The 17,628-nt window shown below is 43.7% G+C and overlaps 1 protein-coding gene across 5 annotated transcripts in view; it reads right to left on the bottom strand.

Annotated features, from left to right (window-relative positions):
• Window positions 1-798: 798 nt before the first annotated feature.
• The window catches only part of rtkna (rhotekin a), a 65,894-nt gene continuing 49,064 nt past the window's right edge, over window positions 799-17,628 (bottom strand). For 3 of the 5 annotated variants that reach the window (XM_053871197.1, XM_053871199.1, XM_053871200.1), the window contains exons 2-11: window positions 9,265-9,526; window positions 7,941-7,994; window positions 6,828-6,945; window positions 6,532-6,756; window positions 6,306-6,400; window positions 5,743-5,852; window positions 5,518-5,649; window positions 4,207-4,372; window positions 4,031-4,135; window positions 799-2,109 (exon numbers count right to left, since the gene is read on the bottom strand). In XM_053871197.1, the coding sequence (XP_053727172.1) occupies window positions 1,490-2,109; window positions 4,031-4,135; window positions 4,207-4,372; window positions 5,518-5,649; window positions 5,743-5,852; window positions 6,306-6,400; window positions 6,532-6,756; window positions 6,828-6,945; window positions 7,941-7,994; window positions 9,265-9,526 (1,887 nt within the window). In that variant the 3' untranslated portion in view covers window positions 799-1,489. Of the gene's footprint in view, window positions 2,110-3,456; window positions 3,554-4,030; window positions 4,136-4,206; window positions 4,373-5,517; window positions 5,650-5,742; window positions 5,853-6,305; window positions 6,401-6,531; window positions 6,757-6,827; window positions 6,946-7,940; window positions 7,995-9,264; window positions 9,527-17,628 lie in introns of all 5 variants that reach the window. The other 2 variants (XM_053871201.1, XM_053871198.1) reach the window with 2 other exon arrangements.

The raw sequence follows: 17,628 nt of genomic DNA, 5'->3' as shown, positions 1-17,628 counted from the left end.
TCCAAACAAATCCCAGTGGCCTCAGAACAACCTGGATTGGAATCCTAATTCTTTGGTCAAAGCAAAGATGATGTTTTCCAGTGGATCGATTTGCCTCAGATCTTGCTGTAAAATACAACATTTTCACCCCTGAGAAGAAGAGAGTGCAGTCAGGGTGGAACAGGTGACAGAGGAAAAAAGAAATGGAAGGTTCACAGGACAGTAGTGAAGATGTTAAGGTCGTCTGAGGACACATAAGTGTTTTAGTCAAGACCACTTAACCTGAGACAAGACCACACAGAGAAGTTCAAAACCAGGACTTTAAAGGACTTGATACAGTGTGGAGACCAAGACTGAGACAAAAGTCTACTAGTTACATAGACACACACATTTACCACAAAATAAATAAATGACCTCAACTGCTGTCAGTGGAGAAACATAATAGAATGTTCTGTATTCAGTTTCTCGGTTTTGGTCTCGCGTCTGTCTCAGCCCAACAAAGTCTCGGCCTGAACTCAGTCTCAGGTTTGGTGGTCTCCTCTGCAACTCAAGGACAAAAGCACAGAAGAATCCTGGTCAACCAATGAGGTTCATGGACGTGTTCACAAGAAGAGGAGGCTGATCTGCAGTGGCAACCATCACCTTTCAGAACCAGTGCGACCCTGGAGTCAAAACAGATCAAACTTTCTCACTCACCTCAGCTGGTCCAGCTATGAAAATTATGAAAACCACACCTAGTGACACACAAAAAAATCCCAAAATTAAATTAAAATGAACATATAATGAGCTTTTACAATAAGCTGACGCTTTTTTCCCAGTCGATAAATCATTTATTAATGTTATATTATTGCCGTCTTTGATGACGGTACATGCAGAACACAAAGCCTGCGGTCACTCTAGTCATATAACATTCCATGTTATATCTATGACGGTTCAACATCTGTACAGTTACATGGTTACAGCCAACCAACAGTTAGATAAGAAAGAGGTTTATTTGTTAACTTATCAAAATTAAATTACAGTAAAAATGCTGTTTGCAAGCACTGGTTACAGTAAAATGGTGTGGGAGACTTTAAAGCCAACGATGAGGTTTGGGTCAGAGTTGGTGTTTAGAGTTGTCACTGCTTTGTTGAGAACAGGCGGCGCTGTCAGCGACCTACAGCGAACAACAGATGCATAGTTCACATTGTTTTGGACTGGAGAGACGGACTCAACAGGATGGAGAGGAGTGAGACGGCAGGCTGAATTCATCCTGAAGAGATCACAGTAGTTAAAGCAGGAGCTCAGTCGTCGATGGTGCATAGTCGTCCAGGAGAACCTTGTTTATCATCTCCCACCTGCTCCTTCAGGCAGAACAATTAAACCCATTATTTTTTTTATTGCGAGCGACGGCCGTCCAGTGCAGTCGTGCGTGGACTCAACAGTTCCAGTTAGAGAGTCTAAAGACTGAGTAAGAAATGTTCTTCAGTAGCTCCCAGATGCGGCGCACAGCAGCCAGTCCTGGAACATCTCACACCTGACTCTGCAGCCAGTTGCGTGGATCCAGTCTGGCTCGGAGGTTTCGGAGGCTGCGTCGAGCCGGCGAAGGCCTGGAGAAGGGGCCTCCCTCACTGGACTCGTGGCTGCCCTCGCTGTTGCTGGAGCTGCTGCTGGATGTGGAGCTGGCGCAGGACAGGGTGGTCTGCATGCTGCACTGGGACCGAGGAGAGCGGGAGGAGACGGGGCGCTGGCTCAGCAGCGAGGTGCGAGGAGCAGCACCGCCTCCGACGTAGCCTCGCCCTCGAAGGGTGCTGAGCTTCGCATCCAGTGATAAAGTGCGTGGCCTGAAGCGAGAGGGAGGCGAAGTGGAGAGAGCAAAACTCCGAGGAGGCTCGGGCCAGCCGTGGTGGCGGAAGCAGGGACTGGTGCTGCAGTAGCTGTCGCTGTCCGAGGTCAGGCTGGCGTCCGAGAGGTGTCGAGGGCAGGGGCTGTGGGCCGACAGGCAGGAGGTGCACGCACGAGGGTGACTCTCCTCAAACAGAGACATCCAGGTGGGAGAGCCGCCCAGCTGGCTGCGGAGCTCCAGCTCCTGCATCCTCCGCGCCAAGATGTCCGACACGGTGCTGCTGATGTCGTCTGTAGATTCAATAACTGAGGGAGAGGAGAAGAGCCGTCAGAGCGCTGACCAAAACTGACTCTACCAAACCTTTATATATATGCAAGATAAGCACGATCGTCCTCTGAATAACACAGTCACGTGTGTCAGTCCAATAGGCTTCTTTTTGGTTTCAGTCCATTCAGACACTTATTCTTTGATTCGCATAGATCAGGCTGCCAAATCTTCAAACACTGAACCAGTCGAGGGAAGAACAAAACTAGGGAGAAAAGTAGAATCATTGTCAGTTATTGGTGGCTATTTTACCTACAAAAAAATGAAATCTCCTCCACAACTGACTCACAACACCCAGGACTGTCTGGTTATGTTCTTGAGGCTCAAACATATCAAATTTTTAACTGAATTCCCTTTGAAGTACATCACTTTTTTTTAGATTATTTGTTGCATCCTAGTTACTTCTGAAGTAGGAGCTGGGACTTAAGGTCCCAGCCAACTTATTGTGTGGTCCAGTTGTGGGAATCAGAAAACAAGCTAATGACAATAGCTATTGTCACACGTGCCACTAAATTCAGTTTGTTTATGTTTCTACAATTCTACTTCTTGCTTGAGGCCATCCTGGATTTGTGTACGTGGGGTGGCAAAGATTCCCAGACTTTCCTATCAGGAAATCCAACATCTGATGACATAACTGGAAGCATAAGGACGTTCCAAACCCAACTGGGACGCCCGCTTGTTTGCGTCACTCTTCTCACTCTGCAGGTGATGATGTCGACACACTTCGTTGGTGATCTACTTTTTAAGGCTCTTTGTATATGATTTTTTTTTCAACTATAGGTATCAATAGCGCTTGTGGCTCGCAAGAAATGACTCAGCGGTCAGTTTGCCACGTCCAGAAGGACACACACACACGTTTGTATCTCTATCTTTGCGAGGTCTGCTCATGGCCATAACCCTTTCCCCAGCCTCTCCCCCTGAACCTAACCAACACACGGCTAACCTTAACCAGGAGTCAAACCAAACTGAAACCCAGGTATAATGACCCATTATTTTGAAATCTTCATCCTCAAATTGAGGCTTAATCTCGTGGGGTCACGTCTAATGTCAACACAAAGTCATATGGTCCTCACAAGGACAGTGTTTTGTCAATAATTGGTCCCCACAAAATAGGATAAACAAGACCTCCCCCCAAATAATCAATCAATTAATGGTTTAGGGATGTGAGAGGAAACCAGAGTGCCAGGAAGAATCCCACACAAGCACAGGGGGAACACACACAGACGCCACACGGAAAAAGGACTGATGTTTACGTGCTGCGTGAAGCAGGACTCAGACTGAGGTTCGACACCTCTACTTAACTCTACTCTTCTGTCTGTTGACTTCACCTGTCATTGTAATAGGAGGAGAGAAGAGCGCGAATCTCAGCAGACACAGCGTTATCCTGCAGCAGGAGACCCTCGCAAGAGGGTGCAGCAAGGGGAGCTGCCAAAGAGGGGGGTGAGGAAAACCGAGGGGAGGTGTGGTGAGACAAAAAGTGAAGGACGGAGAGTGGAAATCAATGAGGAGAGTAATGACGGGAGGAAAAAGACTCATTACAGGATCAAAAGGATTCAGGTGTGGGTTTGACGGACAGTTTGATCATGAATAATGTAAAAGGGATTATTAAAAAAAAAGAGAAATTCGGGGCACACAAGGAGATTTAAAAGGAAAAAAAGAGCAGAGAGAAAAAAGACAGAGTGAGTCAACACGTCAAAGAGGAATCAAACAGATGCTGAAGAACATTAGAGAGCACATTTTAAAAGTCTCATGCAGGTCAAAACTTCTTAGAAGTCGTCACCAATGAAAATGAACAAAACAGAACACTGCATATATACACTGTATATAGATATATCTCTCTATGTATATGAAGCAGGTTATTCTTCATTTTATTAAATTCCACTTTTGAATGCGCTGCCTCACCCATTTCATGATAAAGGGAGCCTTGTTTCGGCGTGACGGGCGCCGGTTTCCGTAGCGATGGCAACTCGATCTTCATGAGTTCATCGCAGCACTGCTTCCACTGGCCTGTGTGTGGAGGGGCATGCATCAGGAATGACAGGAATGATCTCAGCGATGGTTGGGAGTTTCATTCTCACTCATGTCGTAGAAGTGCTGCCAGAAGGCCTCCATCCACCGGTGCGTCTCCTCTCGACTGTCCGTGGTCAACGTGTGAGTGACCTCTTCACCTCCGTACAAGTTGCTGATGCAGATAATCTGAGCTTTGCTGTGCGGGTCCTTTTCAGAGGCTCGTATTCGAGTGTCCTGTCGCACAGAAGTGAGACAGAAATAATAAAAATGTAATCCGATGTTTGGCTTGTGAGGCCAGTGTCTGAGACTGAGCTTTGTGTTCGGACCATCTCAAGTTTCTGCTGAGCTGTTTCAACAGCCCATCTTCAGATTAATACTACTATTTTGTTATCATCACTATGTACTTTTGTGCATTTACATACAAGGATTACATACATTGAGTTACAGTGTATCAATCTTTTCATACATATTAGGTTAAATGACTAATCTTATAAGAAAAAACGTTATTGTTTAGAGTTACGAAATTTGAGAAAAAAAACATTGTTGGAGGAAACCAGAGTACCACACAAGCAAAGGAATAAACAAAATTCCAGGCTTACGAGACTGTATTTTAATTCATATTGCCACCAGTCTAATAAAAACCGGTTCCAATTCAGCGCGTTATGGCGTCACAACCCCACTAGAGGGTACTGTTGCTCCGTTCACGCCGCGTCGAGCTTGGAAGCGCCGCTTCACCAGCAAACGAGCATAATTAGTCATGATGGATTAACATCTGGGTCATATTAGTGTCTAGATTTAGCATATGATCAGACTTTTGTGCCCATCATTTTGCACTCTATTTCAGATCATTTGGGTGGTAAATATATTCAGCATTGGCACCGCCATTCTACTTTTTCTTTAGCCTGGCACAACTCCCAGGACTTTGGATTTGGTGTATTTTTTTCTCTTCGTGTCTTTTAATAAGGTGGTTTCACTGGTTAGTCAGTTGATAGTGTTTATCCCAAAGAGCTAATGAAGCCAGCTTTATTTGTGCGACTTCATCTGCCAAAACAGGATATTTAGAGCCTATCCACGACTCGGAGGCAACTAAAGGCAAGCGGTCTTGCTCAAGGGCACTTTAAGAATAGTTACTAAGGCAACAGAGCTTTAGTGTTGTTTGTCTTATTGGCTCAGGAGCTTCCCTGCGGGCTCCAGATTCCAACTGGCAGCGATCCACAGGCCGATTCCTCGCTGTCTAAGCCAACGTAGCCTCAGGTCCTAGCGGAAAGGCTGCGCGGGTTTTGTTAGTGTCGATTTTGCAACATTGGATCAACCTCGGATCATCTCCTGCAGATGATGCTGTTATTTTTGACTTCATTCTCCGCCACTCCTGCACTGACCTTATTGATCGCGATGGTGAACGCCGGCTCCACGCCGGCCTCCACGTCGGCCTGCTGGTGGTAGCAGGAAAGGCTTGTTCCTTTCAGAGCTGCGAAGACTTTTGTCCAACTGTGAGTGTCGTTTCCCAACTGCTGAGAGGTGGGGGGGAAATAGATGAATTGAAATAGGATGGAAGCCACCGATACGGACTCTTATCGTTGGTGTGCACACGTCTCCAAACTTACCGTGACTTTTAGACAACCACTCATCATCTGCTGGGTCATGCACTGAGGCTGAGCTGCAAGGCGACAACACATGCTCCCGTACAGGGGCAGCCAATAGGAACTGTCTTCTGCTGTGGTGGGAGAGTGAGAGGAGGCGAATTGGGAAAAGGCTGGTAGTTTGGTGAGCAACCGAAAACACGGTGAAAAAAAAGAGAAATTGACTTCAGAAATTGATGAGATGAGCATTTGATTTCGGAGTGGAGTGGCAATAAACACAAAGAGACAAGTGCAATAGCACCGCATTGACGCCGCTGAGGTCCTAAAGTCTGGCAGCGGCTGCGTCTGTCACCGCCGCAGCAATGAAACTTTACAGCAGAGTGAATAAAACACTAGGGGCCTGTCTGTCAGAGGGTCCGGGCCCTTGTTAGCCAACATCATTACAGCTTTACGCGGCACGTGTGTGTCAGAGAACATGGCAGACGGGGGAAATGGTCAAAGCAGAAGCACGGGAGGTTTGAAGGAAGTTTGAAGGCAACAAAGAGACAGATGGCAGACGTCTGAGTGGAGCCCAGGCTGTCACTCACCATTGCCTGAGATGCTGAGGTCATGGGTGCGAAAACTGTCCTGGACGTGTGACAGGTTCAGGGTGGTGTGCGCTAGGAGGTGGTATTTAGGACCCCTGCAAACACAGGAAAGAGCTCAATGCTAACACTTCAATTGAGAACTTCCTCCCCTAGTACTCTTTGTGTTGTTAGTTAAAGCCTGGTCACTTGTGACACAGCTGAAACTCAGAATTGGAAGGAGACTCACGGGACAGATGGAAGAGGCAGCAGGAGAGGAGAGGCTCCTCCGTTGCTGACAGGACTACAAGGGCCGGGCTCCATGGCCGCCCGCAGCTTCTTCCCTGCTGACCGGCCCAGCGATGAGCTCAGCTTGCTGGCCAGCTTCCTTGGAGTGCTTCCCACCGAGTAGTCCTCCTCCGAGCAACAGCTATAGAGCTCCACGCGCAGCTCGAAGCTGGGGTTGGCTTCACTGCTGCGAACACGAGAGACACAAGTTACTGATGTCGCTCCGAGATCTGAGTATTGCCGTCACTGGAGACTCACAACACAATGGTGTTGTCGAAGCAGATATCGGTGAGGGTCCGGTCCACGATCACCATGTCTGTGTCGAAGATCTCTCCTCCGAGCTGCAGGAGGCAGAACACTGCACATCGATGGAGCTCTGCAGAGGAACATAAACTGAAACACCTGCAAGGCGTGTGTATTTACAGAAAAATATACTTTAAACAGACCAGTTTGATAGCGACCAAAGAGGCCTGGATTTACTGCTTTAAAGACAGAAGTAACTCTCTTGGCCCAGGTTTTGTGTCAGGTGGCTGAATGGCCCTGAGTTACCGCCCAATTAAGCTTTGTTAAGAGTCTAACACTTGTCTCCAGAGTTCATTTATATGCAAGAGCTGAGGCAGATTAATTTCATTCCAGGGGCCACGGGAAGGATGAGCCTTGAGACAGCTCACCAGTTAACCCGCAGTGACACCATTAAGAGGAGGTGGGAGGTCACGGGCCCTCAGCACCTCAGCGGCTTCGTACTGCTGGATTCAGAACCGTCATAAAAGTGTGCCCCTCTCACCATACAGCTTGTGCGAAATAAAAAATAAAAGCTCCGTAAGGAGGCATAGCAGAGGTTACATCTGCGTGGGCGCTGAAATGAGTCCAGTTTTGCTTCTTTACCAGGAGCCACTGCAATATCGATCTCAGTGAAAACATTTAATCCATTAAAACCACATCACATTTTGGTTTATTTTTTTCACTTTCACAGCCTTGTTTATCTATTTAACAAATGAGAGACATGTTGTCAAGGAAACACTATGGTCAACGGACATGTAGATGTTGAGCACGACGACTTTTTAATCTATAACCGTACTGTATACCCAGGAATATCCAGGAATAACATGGCCGTCAACAGTTAATATCAAAAACCTATTACATTTTTCGACAACTTTCATAATTACACAATTGCGAATTCTGCTATCACTTCATCATCTTGGAAATTTCTTTGATGTTTCATCCAGTGTGCGGCGTACACCTCTGGAACCGTCCATTTTCCCACATTTTCCAGCCACATGTCAATGTCAATGTCGGATTAGCAAATCCTCGTGACACAAATCTCATCCCATCAAAGCGTTTCACTCCATCCGCACGGCGGCAGTTCCTCACCTCCTTTGTTTTTGAAGTACTCTGTGTCTTTCCACATGAGAGGGATACGCAGATCTGTGAAGATGAGACGCCAGTGAAGACCATGAATCACAGTTACAGATAAGCCAAAGATGCATCTCCATTGACTGTCAATGAAGAAGATCCCAATCCACAAACACATTAAACTGGATTGTTTACTCTCACGCAGCCAATATAAAATCTAATTGAAATGATAGACATCTTCTTGTTCACTTTGCATCCCAGTGTGAATTATATCTGAGCGATGTGAGACGACATGGAGCCTCCACCATTAATCATGGCGCTCCCGTTGTGATGGCGGCGTCTGCAGCTACTCCAGTGAGCGGTAATGAAAAACTGCAGGAGCACTGCTCTGCACTAACACATCAGGCTTTGCATTGAGAGACCTGGAGGACGGGCTGATGAACACCAGCTTTAATGTGCGCTGAAATGCACGTACATCACCAGAGTAAAGTCCCAAGTGACGTGAACTTCGATAGCAACGACTCTGAATCTTAAAGAAGAGCTTCACAAGCTGCTACAAAACAAAGAGAGAAGAAGACGCAATAGGGCCCTGACATGTCTCAGGATAAGAAGCCACATCCAAAGCCACATGAATCGTACTGGCTGATACTGTTCTTGGTCATGAAAGGCTTGTCAGGTTTGAGTTGAGAGTCCAATAGAGTCTACTTGAAAAACACATGTCCTTGAAAAACACATTGAAAGGCACCACATTTTGTACTATTTCACTCAATCAATGACACAACAGCTCCTTTAGCAAACCTGTTTCTAGGATGATAGACTCCCCTCGCTCCAGATAACTCGGTTAGACGACTTACTTTAGTGCTGCTGACCAGGACCTGCTTGGTAGCATGACAAAATGGGGACTTGCCTACGCGAGAATGTATCCATTGCAACTTTAAAAAGACCATTTTTAAAAATGCGCTGAGAAGGTATCCACTCAGAGAATGATGTAAATCACAGGCCTATGAAAGACGAAGAAGACTGCCTGGCACATGAAAAAGGTTGAGCGCGACACACATCTACACTCACCCCTTGAAAAAATAGATGTAAATTTCAATCCAGTTTTGTTGAATTCTGCTCTGAGAAAATAAGCTCCATGTATTTAACTCATGGCCTCTCTGTTGAGTGAGTGCTTCTCGCAAAAAGTTTTCTCTGTTGTTCGTGATCTTTTGCTGCTTGCCAGCACTACTCTATTACCTATTGAGTAAATACACAGAACTTTGACTTTAAATAGCTAAAATGTCTTGACAGTTGAGCTTGGATAAACACAGGTTCTTCATCATCTATGTTCCTCCTGACATACCTGAGATGGCTACCTTCCCCTTGCAAGGCAGCCGATCATCCATCGGCCCCGCGTCCGACGACCTCCGTGGAACGTTCTGCATGACCTGGGCCTCCTTCATCCTTTGCAGCTCCGACATGTAGGCCATGATTCGGGTGCTGCATGTCTGCAGGCTCTTGGCCGCCTCCAGCGCCTGATCTTTTTGCGAGCAAGCTGCCAGCAGCTTGCACGCACCGTCACGCATCCGGATCTCATGGTCGATCTTTTTCTGGATGTCACTGTCCTGAAAATAGATGAAGACAAATCACTCAGAGGAGCCAGAGAAACAAAAATGGAGGCAGGCAAAGGTAATTGAAATGTGCGATGGAAACATTAGGGAGGCGCGTGCCTCTGGAAGCTCCCCCCTGCGTGACCAAGCATGAATGTGTGAGCGTTAACACCATGAGTTTTTCTAACACACGACCTTTTACCCTATTGAGTGAGACATCTCTGCTGCGAAGCAGACATGTACATCCTAAATTATTCACCACACAAGACTCCTAGCTCGTGCGATAGAGGAAGCATGAAGCTGTGAAACCCAATTCAGACCTGCATGCAACTACGACACACAAAATAAAAACCAGTAGGAGCTGAAATCCTCACCGATGCAACATGCAGCGCGCTGATTTATTGTCAGCTCTCCTTTAGCATGACGCATCCTCGGCATTGCCAAGGGTTTGAATTAATATGGAGTTTTATTATTCTCACAGCCAGTGGCCACACCGAGGGAAGGATTTGGCCAGATTAAATATCGCATTCAAATTTGTGGAAATAATTTGTTGTGAAATGAGATTTTCCTGTTCCTCCAATGCCGAGGGAGAAACTGCTTCACATCAACACGGAGGTGCAGATCAATTTTAAATATTCAGATTAATCTGAGGAAAGTTGCAGGCAAAGCTCTTCAAAGAGAGTTTCCACCAGCAGCAGCGTTTGGATATCAGCCCTTTCACAGGCTGGTGGAGTGAATGTGTACTTTAATTTGACTTCATGATGATTCAGTAACACCTTCATCATTGGGTCTCTATAGGTCGTGGGAGAATACAGATAAGGAATAGCTGTCAAAAATCTACATTCCAAAAAAAAAACCAAACAAGCAATTTAAAAGGCGATTTGATTAAAATGCCCTAAAAGTTTGGCATGATATATTGGTGGTGCGTCTGGGGCCACTGAGAGACACTAATATGCTGCTCTCAGCGGTTTTGAAGAAGCACATAACTAAAAAACAGCCCACGATCAAGCGGGATTAAAAATCTAACATTTTTCAACAGGTGTGTTTAAGCATTTCAACTGTTGCAGGACATTATGTGCCGTGCTGTATGAGTGGGGCCTCCACCCTGAAACACTATCATCATGAATAGGAATAGACCACTTGCTAAATTTGAAACTAAATCACACAATTCACAGCAGAAGTCTGAGGGATAACAAATCTACTATTAAAAACAAAACCAGCACTCTCTTCAGTGAACCAGCCTAATATCAAGCTATAAATCAGTGCAAATAAAAACAGACAATTGCTTCTACTTCATGAGCAACCGATAATGCAGTGTGTGCTGGTCAACACGTGTGTTCACTCCAGTGACATTAATTCTTCACCTTCCCCTCCTTCTCCCACCCATCCTCCACTCTCTTCTGTCTCCCCAAATCTTATGAATATTTTATCCTCTTGATTTAAGCATTTATATTCTCACTTCTCATTTTATTTCAGCCTTATTTTGCGCTCCTGCCCGTTCCACTTGGGCGTCCTCCGTCAGCTTTTCTTCCCTCCCTACAACTCATCCACCACTATACCTGTCTCTCTTGCTTATCTCCCTCAGCGAGTCAGAAAGCATCAATACAAGCCCAAACCTGAGGGAGTGAGAAGAGGAACACCGCGCCAAAGGAAAATTTACATTTGGACACGGACTGTCATTTAGGAGATATCATTTACACTTCCTCACTATTTTGTAGTGTTTATGCTGTTTATCTTTTTCAGATGCAGAAGACATTTGAGGATTAGTCCCACATGTAAAGAGACTCATTATAATATAAACCCCCCATTGCAGTTATGGATAATACCAGCAGAAGGAGCCAGCGGATCTGCAGTGAAAGCAAATGAACTTCTCACCGGTCACATGGGTCAGAAACATGCACAGTGATATTTAGTATTTTCTTTACTGTACTTAAATAGCACACTGGTCAAAACCTTTACTATTATACTGATGAAAACATATCACACACAAGTCGAGTCTCGAAATCAAGGCTTACATTTCAAGTTTATGTCAATTTTATGCCGTCAGTGATCCACTACTATGATAGTCTCACGACAAATGATGAGAGACATACGCTGCAAGAGTTGAAGCCTTTGTTCAAGTTAACATTACAGGAAATGTCCACATCAAAATTGGATTTGTGATAGTTTGACTGTGCACATAAACACGTTCCAGATTTGTGATCTTCCAGCTTTTTATTGCTCACTTATTTCAACGGTAAAAATGAAAACATCTGACATTATTTACTTGTTCACAGCGGCCTGGAGATAAGATAAAAGCATCTGATTTACAGGAGACATTTCAACCAGCTGACATTTCCGTTCGTAAATACAAGCTCTCTGGCTCGTGTTGTTGAGCTACTTCACGTCATAAAAGCATTAATAACATTTGTCAGATGTCCAGCCCTTTTTATTTTTTTGTAGATATGTTGCAGATAAATCTCCAGACAGATATAATACAGATTACTTTCATCATAAACTACAGGAACGGAAAGATGTTTAACCTAACCTTGCCATGCTTTTCAGGAGAACTGAATTGGAGCATCTACTCAAAACATTGTCAGTGCAGCTCATTTTAAATGCTGGATACGGTCAATGACTTCTAAAGAAAGAAAATAACTTTTCTGACAAGATGAGTCATGACAAAAATTATATGTTTTAGAAGTGAAAAGACAAAGTATGTTTCACAACTCACATTGGCACCACATCACATTCTGTCCTCAGGTGCTTCTCGAAGAGTTCAACAGGTCTAACAGGGACTTGAGAGTTTTATTAATAGCGTCCTAAAGAAGCAAGCTTCGGTGTCTGAGCCTCTGAGAATAGAAGGCTAACCAGTCCTGGCCCAGATCAACCCTGAATCTACATGTCTGCATGAGATCAGTGAGGAAAACCTTCAGCAAACCTGGAGGTTTGAGACAAGAAAGGGAACGTTAACACAGCGTGTCCTCAGAGAGACAGGTGCTGCAGACAGACTGGCAGCCTCAGATGGTGGCGCTATGGACAGCAGCCAGGTAGACGGCTGGGAGAGAACTGAGGATGTTGGATATCAATCAGAGACATGTGGTGGGGGGTCCTCTGTTGGATGAACAGGGGACTTGAGGAAGAGCAGCATGAGGAGAGCCGAACAGAGCAGTGGCCATAGAGAAGACTCCGTCACTATCTCCTTTGTATGAATTTCAGCAGACTATTTAGAGCTATTGCTGGTCTATTTAGAGCAGGGTTGGACAATGCTCTGTCCTACATTACATACTGTGACCATTGAGAACAGGCATTATACCAAAAAGGAAAGAAGAAAAATGCTTAAATTTGACTAACATTTCCGACTATGTTATCATAAAGCTCAAGGAGAAGCTGGAAAAAAGTGTAATGCTTAAAACGTGTTGTTACATGATACATTGTTTCATTTCCTGCAAAGTTTTGCAACCTAAATCAAAGCGCTTTTTACTTGTTTTCACTTTGTTTTGTTTATTTTGAGGGACAACACATATTGCTAATTCATATATATATATATATATATATATATATATATATATATATATATATATATATATATATAAATATATATATATATATATATATTATTATATATATATTATTATATATTCTAATGAATTACAAACATGTATTGACTTTCAATAAATTGCTTCCCTTGTGCATCTTTTTTTCTCTTCTTTACAGCATGCTGAATGCTAAAGAAGAAACACTCACGGGCCACATGCAATAGCTCCGCGGGCAACAGTTTACCACCCATTGCATAATAAGCTGATGAAACCATGGTTTCATATTCCCAGGGAAACAATGCAAATGTAATTTTGTCTTCTAAATAACAACAGAGTGTTAGGCCAACAATATCAGCGTAGCCATTCAGCAGGTCATTTGTCGCCTGAGTTGGTACCAGATGGTCACTTCCACTGCCACCTCTCTCTGTGTGTGTCCTCACTTGTGTGTCAAATGAGAGCATCTACACTAACACACGTCACAGGGGGGATTTGACGCCACTGCAGATGGTGTGTAATGGCTTGTTTACGATGTGTACTTCTGGTTGACTAGGCTTTCCTGGATCACTGACCCTGGACCTTTTGACCTCTATCCCTGAATGTACCAGACGGCTGGTGTTAATTCCTATGGGTTATTGTCGAGGCTCAGGTTGAGTTGAAAAAAAAAACAAAAAAAACCCTCAAGATTCTTGAGACCAATTACGCTAGAAGACACATTCCTGTCTCCCTGGTAACTTAGCCAACCCACTGCAGAGCCAAAGGATGTTCACAAAACATCACAAGTGAAATCCAACAAGCCCCATCAGTCAACAATTTATGTAGTGTATTTTGTGTTATGAGACTGTAAAGACGAGGATGTTTCTGACAAAAGCGCAGAACTACTGAGCTCTTGGCCTCCTTTGTGTCTTACACAACTTTTGTGTCAGCAGGAGGCCTTAAGTATAAGGTTCAGGCCCAGGAGGCAAAATCTCAACAGAGAAAATGACAATAAACAAACACAACTGCGCTATTTTCAACATCGAGTGGCTCAGAAAAGCACTGAACCGGAGGGGTTTGAAGATGAAAAGTACATCTGGGCGGGAGACCCTCATTTTTAAAAAGGAAATTACCAAAAAAGAGACATCTGTTTTGAGTCAGTCAGTCAAACGTCATTTCAAGTAGCATCAGACAAGAATAATAGAGCAGAACTGCTCTCTGCTGAGTCAGAGGAAAAAACAAATCTCAAGTGTCGAATCGTTTTTGAAACAAATTCAAGAGACATTTGGATCATAAAGGTTTAACAGAAGTCACCTGAAAAATAAAGATAAAGAAAGATACATTTCGATGATCGACACATTCCATTTGCATTGAAAGGAGGATTTAACTAATATGTACTCGAGTAAAATACATTTCAGCATTTTTGTTAATTCAAATGTTAATGCAAATATTCGGCCTCACACGCCATACAGATTGAAAAACATCCGCAAAGCAGGCCAGAGGATCCTGTTAGTTCAGCAATGCATGCTGGAACAATTCATTTATTACTCACGCTCAAGAAAAATTAAGTTATTAAGCATGTTTAATCCAGCGAAAGAACTTGACTTAACAATAAAAAATATATATATTATTATTATTGTTGTTATTACTACTACTACTACTAATAATAATAATCATAATCATAATAATAATCATAATATAATCAGAAATGAAGGAGCCCTGACCTGGAAGAAAAAGAAGGTCAAGAGGTCAAGGAGTTTCCTCAGAGTTAGAGGGAGATGGATGACAGCAGGTGAAGATTATGAACTATACTACACTGCTGTAAAAGAGTGTTTTGGGAGGAGCCAAGCCAGAAAATAATGCTGTTCTTAATGTCGACAGCACTGAAACACTTGATGACGAACATTCACAGAAAAGTTGGTAGTCCTTCTCCATGGTGATAGAGTCCGAACCTCAGCCTAACTACACGGCCTTGGAAGAGATGAGCTTTGTAATAGCGAGGCAGTGGGCATGGAAGAATTTGAAAACGCCAGTCTATAAGGTGCCTATTAATCCTGGGAGAAACCTCTAAGGGGTAGCACAGCCAAAGCACAAGCGAAAGAACGGCACAAAGAACCATCCAAGGACACACGGTTGAAGCCCATAATGCACACTGCACTTACAGAAATATATTTAAAGTAGCAATGAAAAAGCAGCAGATTGAACCATGCAATTACTCAACAACCACTCTCTGTGTAATCCTAATCCTAATATGAACACTGAAATCTTCCCAGACAAATTTAAACATTGCACACTCTCGGCCACCCTCGCGCAGCGTTTGTCTGGACTTTACTGACCAAACTGCAGACTTTTAATTTAGCAGCCGCAACTATGTGCCTGGGCTAACTCTCCACCCTCTTCCTCTACTTTCCCTTTTTTTTTTCAAACCACTCATTCACCCAAATTGCAGCAGCAGTCGGGGATGACCTAAGTGTTGTGAGTGCAAAAACAGAGAAGGAGAAATACAAACTCTGAAGTCTGAAATTAGAACACTGAAGAGCGGCGATAAAATGCAAATGAGCGGGAATTTAGATGGAGTGATTGTAGATATTCAATTAGCTGATAAGGAGAGATAACACATGTTGCTGCTTCACGTGGGACTACGCCAGTGTTTCACGTCAGAAATGCACAATGAGTAACAGTCGCTGTAGCCGGGAGTCAGAGCCGAAGAAAACAAGAAACAGACGACAGTCCTGTACATACAACCATACAACAATCACCACAGTGTTTCAGACCGCAGCTGCTGCTCAGAGGCGACAGGAGAGAAAAAAAACAGAGGAGGGGACTGGTTATGGAGAGGTGAGCTGAGGGTGACAAACTCTGACTGGGTGGAGTCCTTTCATTTGGCTTAGACAACTGCAAGGGATGGATGGATGGATGGATGATAGATGGATAGACAGATATTGAGGAGCTAAGTCATCCTGGAGATGCCCAGAGCAGAACAGTAGCTCCTACAGTAGCTCCTCCTTGCTACAAAAAACAAGAGCAACTTCACGGATGTGTCCTTGTGTCTTAACCTTATGTGAGCAAACTGTGACCCGGGGGCCACATATGGCCTATGGCTTGTACTTATCCAGCCAGCAAGCGGTAAATGTGAAATGAAGAAACTGGTAAACCAAAATAATTCACTGTTTATTTTATCTTTAACAAAAAACAAACATATTTTATGTTCTCCTATACTGTATTATAGTTCACAACTGAAATACAAAATGCTCATTTACATAAATAGAAATTCCCAAAATGTTGTTGTTGTCTATTGATCATTTATTAACACAACATTGATCAGTATTTGTTGCATATTTGTACCCTGACATGATAATCAAACTACATTGAGAAACTTTGAATAATAATAATAATAATAATAATAATAATAATAATAATAATAATAATAATAATAATAATAATAATAACTCGTGAAAAGCACACATGATATGAAAACATATATTTTCAAAAACTGCAAAATAAAAAAAATGTAATGGCAAATCAGCAACAGCAGAACCGACAGAAACAGTCACAGAAACACAAAGCAATGGAAGACTTTGACAAGGTCAGTTTCATGGCTATTCCACTATTCACTCCCAAAGAAATGTGTGAAATTCAGTGCGTACGTGCATTGGATCCTCTACGTGTGTGACCGAATGACATTGCAAGCAGCTGTTGTCTCACAAAAGCCAACACACAGCTGGGCCCCGGCACACAACAGCGACAGTGTCGCCAAGTGCTAAATTAAGAAACAACATGAATGTGTTAATGTCCACCATTATGTTTCAGAATACAAGCCACAACACCGGCGTTTGTGGAGTCTGTTTATACTTCTGCTTCGTGAGCATTTGGGGGTTTTAACTACGCAGCAGAGAAGTGAATTTAATGCTGTTCAATAAATAGGTTTAGTACCATGAAAGCACACGGGGGCTTCCACTCTGCCAAGCTGTGATCACCTCGGCAATTTATCGCTGCACTAAAGCTTTCTGGCAGTGACACTGCTGCGCACACTCAGCCTAATACACTGGACCCCCATTATCATCGAGAATAGCTGTGGGAGAATCAGCTAGTGGGGAAACCAAGCTGCATTTGGGGCCATCGCACAGGTAATAAAAGATGTGGTGTATCTACTGTCGGAATGTGTGTGTGGTCCCTCCCTTCGTACCCCCTCGCGAAATGTACTACCAGCAAGCCTGCAGAGTTATGATTTATGAAACTCTGGGTACAGGTTACATTGCAGACTCATAAATAACTGGAGACTGGGAAACAAGTATATCAACCTACAGGGTAGTTTATTACCAAGCACAAAAACTCTAATAATGTCACGATATGCTCTGGTTTCTTTTTCTAAAAGGACCAGTGGGAACACAGAGCTGGGTCAGGCCCAGTCCCTTAAAGCTAAATTAGGTATCAGTTATAAATATATATCCAACACCAGGATGGTTCATATAGTATCGTCATAAAGAGAGGTGCTAACTGAAATAGACGTAGAATTAATGGCAGATTATCCAGCTTTCGTCCAAGTCCTGGGACAAAAGAGAAGATACAAGAAGAATACTGCGATACTCAATAAAATACTCAGCAGACTGAGCAATGAAATGGATT

Source organism: Synchiropus splendidus, chromosome 7 (genome assembly GCF_027744825.2).
Source record: "Synchiropus splendidus isolate RoL2022-P1 chromosome 7, RoL_Sspl_1.0, whole genome shotgun sequence".
Lineage (NCBI taxonomy): Eukaryota > Metazoa > Chordata > Actinopteri > Syngnathiformes > Callionymidae > Synchiropus > Synchiropus splendidus.
Note: the sequence above shows the minus strand (reverse complement) of the source record. Positions and strands in the feature narration are given on the sequence as shown.